Here is an 11,339-nt window from a genome sequence, read left to right as displayed (position 1 = left end):
AAACCACAATTCCATCTGCAGCTGCAGTGGCCTCTGCAACCTGAAAAGTGCAGAGGTGAATGGACAGGTAGATTCTGAAAGATTGAATCTGATTGGCAGATATTGCGTAGTAGAGGCAGTTTTTATTTTATATTGTTATATAAAAGGCTAGTTTGCATTTTTTTTTTTAACTTCACTTTCAATACTTTTTATTGATCTTTTCAACAAGGAGAAAATTCTGTGCATAGGAAAAAAATTATCAGAAATAAAGTTTTATATCCAAATTGCTTGCAATTGGACCGTAGAACAGTTTGTACACAATGTGCAAGATTTCATATTGGATCACAGGTAATAGGTTCCACATAACAATACTAATACCATTCGGCATGGATGGAGTGCACATGCGTCTGAGGAATAGGGTAGGGGGAAGGAAAGTAAGAACTAGGAGCTTAGACGGGGAATTGAGAAGTAGAAAATAATAGAGGGAAAGGTAGCAAACAATAAGTTTCACTCATATCTACAATAACCATTCTACAGGATCTCACCAGCAGCATTTTTAGGGTGAATAATCCATGTTTGCCACGCCTTACTATAAAATGCATGTTTCGCATTTTTAAGAGCAATCATCCGCTCCATTGACATAGCATAATAATGTCATCAGGAACTGGTGTATCTGTTTCTGGAGAGGAGGGTTCTGTGGAAAATTTAATGAAAGGGGTTTCTGCACCAGGCCAATTGTGCACGTCAAAATGTTGTGGTTTTTTTTTTTTTATCCTTGGACATCAGCTTTAAACTGTGAAAAACCATACAAACTGTACAAGACGAGATATACCGTTAGCCACAGCTTTAAGGTCAGAAGGTGAATCGTTTCTTGTAGCTCTTCTGTGTTGCAGTTGTTAATCTCTTAATAAAAAAGGTTTCTGGCTGATTTGTACAAGAAATGTTTTTACTTTTCAGCTGCTTGCTGGGCAGAAGAAAATTGCCCCCTTCTGGACATTTGAGTATTACCAGACATTCTTTGATGTTGATACTTACCAGGTAAGTAGGAATGTCCAAAATCTGTAATGTAAATAGTCTATAGATTGAGAATAGTACTCATCTTACTGGTATCGGTGCATCCCTAGTTTTAATATTTACCAGACAGATCTACAAAAAACATCAATGCAGATCGGTATTTCTTAAAGCCAAACTGAACCTTCAGTTTAAATAGGCTCAATACATTCATACTAGATCAGGGCTGGACAAATCCCATTTACTGCTGGCATCTAACTTTTTAGGTTTGCTCTAGTTGTTGCTCAATGGATCTGGCACCTAAAAAAAAATCTTGCTGACTTCTGAATTGGACAGACTGGCTTTTGAATTCCATATTATTTGTCCAATCCTGTTCTAGATGCATAAAAACAAAAGGTGTGCAAAGTCTTAGGGTCCATTAACACCACATGCGTTGGGTCTGCGATGGTTGTTGTTTCCAGCGCAGCCCCAATGCAAGACAAGACAATTTGTCTTGTCCTGGATGGACACCTTTCACACCACCGCATTGCGCAAGGCATGACTTTTTTTCTGCGCTGCGGAATGCGATGTGGAAGAACAGCCTTGCACCCTGCTGTGCCTGTAGCGCTGAATGAAAAGTCACTTGTGAAATTTCAGTAAAGTCCAAAACTAAATGTTAAATAATTACAAACCAATCATGGGAAAATGTTTTAGAACATGAAACACACATTGATGAGATTATTTACTGTATGTTAAAGTGACATTAAACGCTCAGATTTTTTAACATAAAACAATACTGTAATGTGTGCCTTACTGTAATCCATGGTTGTTTCCCTTCTCTTTGCTGCTCTTCCTTTTAAATCTGTATCTGTTCTCATGCTGTTTTGCAGCAGACTGCCTTGTCTCTTAAATAGATACATGGTGTCTGTGTGCAGGTTCACAACCTGAGCCAACACTACAGGAAGAGGCACTCAGCTGCAAAGGGAAGTTCTCCCCAAGCATGAGAAGACATGATGATTTAAAAGGAAGAGCAGCAAAGAGAAGGGAAACTACCATGAATTACAGTAAGGCACACTTTACAGTATTGGTTTATGTTAAAAAAATCTGAGGGTTTAATGTCACTTTAAGCTGATCTCCATATAATAAAAATTCAATACTGTACATTCCCTTTAACAAAGACTGAATATTTTTGTTTTTATATACTGACACATTACCACAGGTTCTGGATAGGATAAAAGGCTCTGTTTTACCAATACCAGGAAGGAATTTTGTAAGATTGTATGTCAGAAGCAATCCGGATCTTTATGGTGAGTTTTAATTTTATGCCATAATTCACAGAATGTTTGGGAGTTTTTCCTGGCACCAGAAGGCAAGCAGAGTTCATTCTGATGCATGATTATCAGTGCCAAAAGCAAATGTGGATTACAGTAGTAGTACCGCTAACCCCATTACTGTTGGACTAGACCTCCATTTTTACTGAAAGCACACAGAGAGCCAGAGTATATAAAATCAGCCTGTACAGGCCAGGCAGTGCAAAGCGTATAGTTGCCTAAACCCTTATAGTAGATTTTAAAGAAACACTCACCTACCCATTTGAGGTCCATTCATGTCTCCCAAGTGCAGGAGTCCACGTTGAGTATACTCCAGTGTCGGAGATGGAAAGTGTTTCAGGCCTGGCATTTCGCTGTTCAGGCCCAAGCACTCTCACAAGGGTGAGACCATATGCTCCTCATAACCTGAAGCTGAAGCCCAGCTGTATTGGAACAACAAAGCAAGGGCTCTGACCGAGCATGGAGGTGGAGAGGAAGGACAGATTGATGAGTATACTTTACTGAGGGAGGTGAGCTATTAGGAGGCACTGTCAGTCACATCGCCCATACAACGGGGGGAAGTTATCAAAACTGGAGCAGACAGAACCTGGAGCAGTTGCCCATGGCAACCAATCAGCTTCTCTCTTCAGTTTGTTAAAATAAGCTTTGAAAATGAGACAGAAGCTGATTGGTTGCAATGCAAATCTGCTCCAGTTTTGATAAATTCCCCCCAATGTGTCTTTAATATCCATGTTCTTGAAGAGATTGAATGAATAAAGCCATTGACATTATGACATTACTTTTCTGTTGTAAATGTTATTTTTACAACTCTAATGTTTTAAACGAGATGCTCTGTTTATATGATAGGTTTTGCTTTCATAGACTGTATTAACATTTTTCTGCATAGGTCCTATTTGGATATGTGCCACCTTGATTTTCACTATTACCATAAGTGGGAATTTTTCCAACTTCCTGCTGCACAGAGGAGAGTCCCAATACCACTACGTGCCTGAATTTAAAAAAGGTTAGTGACTATGATGTCATTTTCCTTATCTGTAAATGAATTGTGAGAGCCATGCCCCATGGGAAGTTGTCATAGATCAATTTAAGGTAGATTAGAATTCTGATTGATAGACTAACCTCCAAATAACTTGACTGTTTTGTTATAGGTTGCTCCAAGTCAGGACTAGCTATAAATTATACAGCTTCCTATGCAAACTTTTTACTATAGAGTTGTATGGATTGGCCGGAGGGACCACAGCAACTAGTGGTGGACATGCTAGCTGACACATCCTGAAGTGTTGAATAGCAGTGGCACCTGCAGGAGAGTGACGTTTTAACACACCATGCACCGGAAAGGTAAGTATTCATATTCTTTTATACCAAATGTAGCCACCCTCCAGAAGAAAGGACAGTGTCAGCACCAATTCTGAGATTTTTGATGCTCTACAGCCGAGTGATATACAAATAAGATACATTTTTGTTAATAGTTAAGGCACTTGAATGCATTTTTAAGATTTAAAGCCTAAGTTTAGTGTCCCTTTCAATTAAGCACCTGCTACTTCATGGAAATCCTTTCCTCAGGTCACCAATAATCAATGGTCATCTGTCTGTATCCATTCACCATGTGTGTATTTTTGCTTCTTGCAGTTTCCATTGCTGCCACTGCCATTTATGCATATGCCTGGTTGGTGCCTCTGGCTCTCTGGGGCTTCTTAACATGGAGACACAGCAAAGTGATGAGTATGGTGTCCTACTCTTTCCTGGAGATAGTGTGTGTTTATGGATACTCGCTCTTCATCTACATCCCTACTTCTGTAAGTCCATCTGACATTCATAAACTCTTTATCCGGTTGTTGTTCTTCTTCTTATAAGCATTAATTATAGAAACAAGGCGCTCCAGCTAGACACAGTACACCTACGATATGCAGTAACCTTTGCCTTACAGAAGAAGAGCACATGATACAGTATGTACCTCTCTGCCAGGACAAACACACAGTGCCAGGTTCTGCCAGGGTACATTACGATCCTGTTTACATTAAACATACAAAGAAAGAAATACTCTGAGCCCGGATATTTCACTATTATGAGCGTTCTTCACGAAAGGGTGAAAAGTTTGGAGAAGCTATTTTTTCCTAGCTTGTTCACTTCTCCAAACTCTTCACCCTTTTGTGAATAACTGTATATTTTATACAGCCATTCTGTTTTATTTCAAGGATTCTATAGTTATAAAATTGAAATGTATTAGGTGCTGCCTTCTTGCCATCATGGGTAAAGGTCACTCAGTGCTATACAAGGCTGCAAATCATTATCTTCCCAAACCTGGACTAAAATCTCACTAACCGCATCTATTTTACAGGTGAATTCACATGCACACTGGTGGAGTAATCTGTGTTTCAGCAAACTAATTTAGCTACTTGTGTAGATATTCACCCCCAAAAATTTGAATCTTGGAAACAACTGTTCGTAGGACTCAAGGATCAGTTTGGGAAACACCACTGTAAGCAAACCCATGCCAATAGAAGGTGCATGATGGATTCTACACAATCTGGTGCTCTTGGATCAAATCGCAGCTCCGGCCAAAGCTTTATCGATTGTAGACAGAATGGGGAATGGTTAGAACACCTTTTGAGGTTTTACATGTTGTCTGTCTCCCTGAAGATTTTTCTTCACTTCCTGTTCTGATACCCATCAGCAGGATAAGAAGGAAAGTTAAAACTCCCCATTGGGATACAGATGGCAATGAAAACTTGACAGAGGTTCTAACTCTTTTTTTTACCATAAAAACCTTCTTTTAGATTTTTAGACACAGTGGGGAAGGTCTGAAAAGAACCCTCATTTTTCATTAATTTTAATTTGACAGAGTCAAACAGACCAGGTAACGAGAGAATATTTCCCCAGCAGGGACCCAGACAGCATACAAATAGGGTTTGCCTGTAGTTAGGCTTTAACTCTTTATGTACTTTTTTTCTCTGTTTTAACATTTATTCATATAACATTATCAAATATTGTGGCAGAGTGAACACTTTGTTTTGGGCAGCTGGATCAGGCTGAAGCTATATTCTGACTAATGCAAAATGTGCAATATTTGGGCAGTGTTCTGCTCATATAATAAATGGCCTCCCTAGTAAGGAAGCTTGCCAGGACAGATATTGTAAATCTGTGTCATGTGGAAGTGTCTTCTCCGTACTTTTTTTGGATCAGGTACTTGAGGGTTGTATACCAGGAGTTGGAATCCCCCACTGGGTGCCCCCTTTAACCATTATCCTGATCCTGGCCTAAGGCTAGTTGCATGTGGTACTGGATGAAGAAGTGCCTTTTGGCCAGTCTTTAAATATATTCATACTGGGGGAAGAGTGTCGGTCAACAGGCTTGTGGTGTTAGTTTCATCCAGAAAATGCAAGCTATGGTGCTTTTGACTAGAAGCCAGCACTTGGGTTATTGCTAAAGGGGGCTGAGCCATGAGGCTGAACACTATTTCCACACATGGAGCACTCCTATGACAATCCATCGGTATCCAGCCTAAGCCCTACATAAAGAAACATTACAGCAGACTTTTACCTCCTTTCACTCTGCATGCTGATATTAAATCATCTTACATGCATTAGTAAAACAAACATATTTTGCTTTTACTTACAGTTACTGTTTTTCTACTTCCTGGTCCCCTTGGGCATTAGTGATGTATTGTACCCAAGCATTGCATCCTGGGAAGGTTACATCAGCAGAGCATTGCTGGAAAATCTCATCTGTAATCTCATGAGATATCAGGAAAAGGCATTTTCCTAATCCTGAGATGATGTGCGTGGTCACATGTCCTAGTCACATGTGCCAGAGTTCCAGGAGGTAAAGGGAGATTGATGAATCTGCTCTTAGGAAAAATGGCCACTGTGAGAAGAATGGGGAGGAAAAGAGAAATAACGTATGCAAGGAATAAAAAGCCGGCAATTATCTAGAAGTATCTGCTTTTAGATTGTCATTATCAAACATTTCTAAATGTGTGTTTTTTGCCATTTCAAAAATCTGGGTAAAGTTCTTCCTTAAAACACATAAATCACTTTTAAAGCGACAGTCGGCGGTTGCCTATTATTATTTCTATTCGATCTCAAAAGGAAACTCTAGCTTATTGCATGTTACCAAACAATAAATAAAGGTCAAACTATTACTTAGTTGTATGCATGTTGTTAGGTAAAAGGAGGCACAATAAATGAAATGTTGTGAACCCATTTATATTGTAAACTGTACTGTTCGTGTATACAAGTCTTTATGACATAAGTCACTCGGCAGAAGAGCAGGAGATTTATTGCTTCTGAGTGAGATGTAACCTGATGATGGCAAGGTTTTTCCCTGGTGTTCTTTCTCCTTGGAGTGAAGGCAGACAAATGCTGTTGGGTTACCTGTCTACTCATGTGCAGGAGGGGTATAAACATTACCAGGGAGAGGACTTGGCTATAGTAATTATATTTTATAGCATTAAAAGGATCTTCTTTCTTTTAATTGCCTATCAGAGTCAGGATAAACCCCCACTCCCACTCAATTTAGTTGTTATCCATTGCACCCAAATTCCAGTGAGCACCTCACAGGGTCACTAAGATTGTTCTTCCTGAACCTTGTGCTGCGCAACATCTTCTCTGCCTCCTGTGTCATCAATCACATCTAAGAGAGGTTTGCATTTGATTGGTGGCTCTTAGTTCTGCCATTTTTAGATCATGGTTTATGTATGCAAGACAGCAAGGAGCCCGCAATGGGTGTGTTTGGAAGTAGCTCTCTTGTTTCACAAGTAGGGGTTCCCAGATCATAACATTTCCATCAAAAAGCAGTGGGGTGGCCTGGAACAGGGTGGCAATGCCTGGATGAAATCCGGAGTAGCGAGAAAGTAGGAAAGCTCTGTGCCCTGTATACATTTCAGGGTTTTCTTTTTTGGTGTATTTTTATCCATAAGGCTCCACAAATAAACATCTGTTGCCAATATAAAGCGAGCATTGAGCTAATTACATCTCAATTTGCCCTGCGGTTTCTTTCCTTTGTCTGCATGCCATGTTTAGGTTAGGCCTTTATTTATAGCTGATCAAACTGAAGCTTTTTAATGGCCGACTGGAAAGTCACCGGTTACATAATACTTGTGCTGGTCTACCCATGTCTACTAAATTCTATTGAGCTGTGATAAATAACAGTTTGTGCTCCATTTTTCCTATTCTCATGATGTCTTCCCTATTCTGATTGCTTTCGCTGTACAGGTCTTGTGGATCATACACTCCGAAATCCTGCGCTGGGTTCTCATGTCTTTTGCCATGTGTTTGTCCGGAGCTGTGCTCATGCTTACATTTTGGCCAGCAGTGCGGGAAGATAACCGAAAAGTTGCCATCTCTACCCTGGTGGCAATAATGCTGCTCCATGTACTTCTGGCAGTTGGTTGTGGGGTAAGATAACACCATACAGTCCTCAGGCAAAAGAGTAGAATTAATGACTAAGAAGGATGATACATATTTGAGTTATTGAAGGCAAGTCTGTGACTCTCCGACCTTCGTCCCTATATAACAGCTGTAGAATAATATTTTTATAATACCCCTCAAAAAGTTTAAATACTTTTGTTTTAGCCCAAATCATTTGCTAAATTCTGTTGCTGCTGAAGAAAACTCATTCTGAAGTGAGACAATACCGCCTGCCATGCAGCTGAACTGGTAGCAATTCTCCAGGCAATCTGTTTACTACGCAGATGAAATACGTATATCGGATCTGTTTTTCCTACCAAAGTGTGTGTATTTCTATGCATCCGGCCCTGAGATATACACACCGCCCATACAGGACAGTCTAATAAATGGAGCTTGCTTGCTTGCTTGCAGTGGAGTTTTGCAGATAGAAACTGCTGCTGACATGATTGTAAATATCACTGTGAAAATAATTTCTCATAAATGCTCTGTTTTGTTTCTGTCACTGTAAATTCTGAAACATCGTCACCAGTGCTAAATCTGTTTTTGTAGGAAATGTGTAATTTTTTTTCCCCTTCATTTTAAAGGAATATTTCTTTGATCAACCAGAAATTGACCACATTCTGCAACCCGTCACATCCATAATCGCCACAACAAAGGGGGAAGTACAGAGTCACTGACAAGAGGTAAGGGTTCTGTTAGATTGTGGACTTAGAAGAGAACTATGGGGTAATCTTCTTATCCCATAGTTCTCTTTAAGGGTCACGGGAGGACATATACTAGCATTCTCCCCTGACCCAAAGCTCAGTATATAGCGAGCTACAGCTCACTATATACTAAAAGAGCACTGCAGCCGGGACGGATCCCAGCAATGCTGTTGAGCTCCATCCAGCTGTGTGAGTGACAGCTGGCTCTGCCTATCTAGAGGCAGAACCAGCTGTGCCCGCCCCCTTCCCCGTCCATTCCTCCAGTCAGCGCTGGAGGATTTGAGAGAGGAGGGGGGAATCCCTGCGGGGAGCGGTGACTGACAGTCACCGCCCTCTGCAGGGAGATGAACGGAAAGTGAGAGAGCGACGGTATGCGTTCGCTCACTTCCCGATCTTTAGAGTCGACGTGTGTCAGTTTCATTGTCGCACGTTGGCTCGAACTATGAGGATGAGTGGAAATCACTCACCTCATAATTCTCCTTTTGATACCTCTGATAGGCACCAGTGTGGTCACTCCTCTCTAGCAGCTAAAACCATTTTCAGTCACCCCAGCTGGCTGTGAAAATACCTAAACGGTGCCTGCATCAGATTGGATGCAGGCACTATTCAGCCGACTATTTTCCGCCCAGCTCCTTCGATTTTCCATTTGAAGGATGTTGGGTGGGAATCGGCAGACGGGGCCTCCCACTGAGTGAATTTGGGCTGGTTTATAATATAGCCAGTAGATTCACCACTTTACATACCATACCCCATACCAAAGGTTTGGCCCTGTAGAGGTGGCATGAGACACATTTTTCTCTTTTGACTAATTGTCCATCAGCTGCTACTTTATCTTATGGCCAATAAGGCAGGCTACAGATGGGCAGATATCTCCCTGTCCATTGCTCTCAAAAAGCTATCTGGCTGTTCTCTTAGGTGTTGCATGTCAGAATCTGCCTCATTTACTTTAGAATTTTGGATCCTTCACTGTTCTCTGTAGACTGAATAAAAGACTGAATATAAATATAATATGGATATAATATAAAAGACTGAATAACAGGCCCACATACATGGATATTTTCCCACAATTTGGTAAATGGTGTGAAACATTAAGCACTGCTGACTGACTTGTTCTAGCCAATTAAAGGCCAACCTATCCTAAATAGCCCAATAATTACAAGTGTAACATTGAACTGTTTGTAGAAGCCTAGGAGAAACTGAACAGGGATGAAAATATTTCATCCCTGGGCTGTAAAGTGACAGATGAGATCATAGGTGGCATAATTCCAGTGCCGTCTCAGGTGGCACAATGAGTAGAAATGCAACTGCTTCCAAACGGATTACTTTGTTACACAATAAGATCTGACCACGTCTTAAGCAGATTGCCATAGCAATAACCGTGTTCTATAGCTACCCTATAAGCTTTCAATAGTAATCTCGGAATACAAAGCGATAAACAAAAGGCAAAAGCACACTGCCATGCACAGATTACTACATTTATTGTGTAACTAAAAATAAAGCATATATTGCATTTACAGAAATTCTTCATCTGTATAGGCACTGGATACTGATACAGCAACTTGTAATATGCCAGCTGTAGAGAGGGCCATGAGAAGCAGTCACTGGAAAACATGGGTGGGCCAGCAGCAGTTGTGAACCAAGCCGTCCTGACTCTTTTCCTGGAGAAAGAGTTAAGCTGGCCATACACCTATAGATTATCTGCAGATTTTCTATGGTCCGATGGAAAAAGTGCAACAGATTCCTCTACGCTAAACTGTGTGGATGGAGGAATCTCCCACTGGGCCAAGCTTCAGTATCTTGCTAGTCGGCCCCGCTGACTGACGATATCCCTGAACAACTCCTGCACCCAATCAGATTGTTCAGGTATTTTGACTGCCAGCGGGGCCGACTAGCAAGATACTGAAGCTTGGCCCAGTGGGAGATTCCTCCATCCACACAGTTTAGCGTAGATGGAGGAATCTGTTGCACTTTTTCCATCTGACCACAGAAAATCTGCAGATAATCTATAGGTGTATGGCCAGCTTTAGTTATCTGCTCAATCCAGTGTACTTTTGCTTTGTGTTTTTATTATTTATTTATTTTTTATTTCCACATCACTTTGACCAAACCATGCACAGATGCAGTAGGCAGGGTGACAAAGATTTTCTAGTCATATTACCAATATGTAAAATCCATCTGCTAAACTAAGATGATGTCCCTTTTAAGAGCAGCTATCTCCCCATTAATAAAGCAAGATATTTTTTTTTAAACAAATTAAAAAATGCACAGCACATACATTTACAGTATCTAAATTCTGTATACCTGTTTTCTTTTTGCAGTTGTGGCCATACTGACCTGGGTCTATTTAGTTTACGGAAAGAAGGGCTGGATGCTCGTGCTGCATTGGTGAATGGGACGCTGGATGTCTGGCTGTGCTTCATAATCAGCCCTGTTGCAATCTCTTTTTTTCTTTTCTTTTTTTCTTACTGTGTAAAATATTTATTGAATAGCTTATTCTATTTGTGTTGTATATTATTCTGGGTGACCATTAAGAATTGTCTAGAAGCAGCAGAAGGGAAAACACTACTATATTACTAGATTATTTATGCTAATCGACTGTGGAGGGATTAATCTGTTCTCATTGACAGAAGCGCTATGCCTAAAAGCCCTGCTGATGGCAATCTCAGTCATGTAAGTATACAGGAAAAAGAGATAACTGACACATATGTATTTGCTGTGCAGCTGAAGGTGTGTTTGAAAATATGTCTCCCTATTACACTACCTTCAGCTTTAAAATGTTCTGTGTAGCTCCAACCAAAACTTTTTATTTTTTTATTTTAATAGAGTAAGGAAAGGTTAGATTGCCTGTCAGGTTCTTATTGCAGACCGTAGCACTCTTACTTCTTGTCCTGTTGACAACCATGGTATTGAAGTAATGCAGACTTCAC

At 40.5% G+C, this 11,339-nt stretch overlaps 2 protein-coding genes across 2 annotated transcripts in view; one reads left to right on the top strand and one right to left on the bottom strand.

Moving 5' to 3' along the window:
• The window catches only part of YIPF1 (Yip1 domain family member 1), a 14,497-nt gene extending 3,733 nt beyond the window's left edge, over positions 1-10,764 (top strand). The window contains exons 4-10 of the mRNA XM_018564011.1: positions 937-1,017; positions 2,189-2,276; positions 3,187-3,303; positions 3,930-4,096; positions 7,514-7,696; positions 8,293-8,391; positions 10,731-10,764. Of these exons, the coding sequence (XP_018419513.1) occupies positions 937-1,017; positions 2,189-2,276; positions 3,187-3,303; positions 3,930-4,096; positions 7,514-7,696; positions 8,293-8,385 (729 nt within the window). The 3' untranslated portion in view covers positions 8,386-8,391; positions 10,731-10,764. The remainder of the gene's footprint in view (positions 1-936; positions 1,018-2,188; positions 2,277-3,186; positions 3,304-3,929; positions 4,097-7,513; positions 7,697-8,292; positions 8,392-10,730) is intronic.
• The window catches only part of DIO1 (deiodinase, iodothyronine type I), a 33,673-nt gene that overhangs the window by 14,798 nt on the left and 7,536 nt on the right, over positions 1-11,339 (bottom strand). The gene's annotated exons all lie outside the window — the stretch shown is intronic.

Source organism: Nanorana parkeri, unplaced genomic scaffold, assembly GCF_000935625.1.
Source record: "Nanorana parkeri isolate BGI_ZX_2015 unplaced genomic scaffold, ASM93562v1 scaffold715, whole genome shotgun sequence".
NCBI classification, from domain to species: Eukaryota; Metazoa; Chordata; class Amphibia; order Anura; family Dicroglossidae; genus Nanorana; species Nanorana parkeri.
The sequence above is the reverse complement of the archived record's forward strand: the minus strand, read 5'-3'. Positions and strand labels throughout refer to the sequence as shown.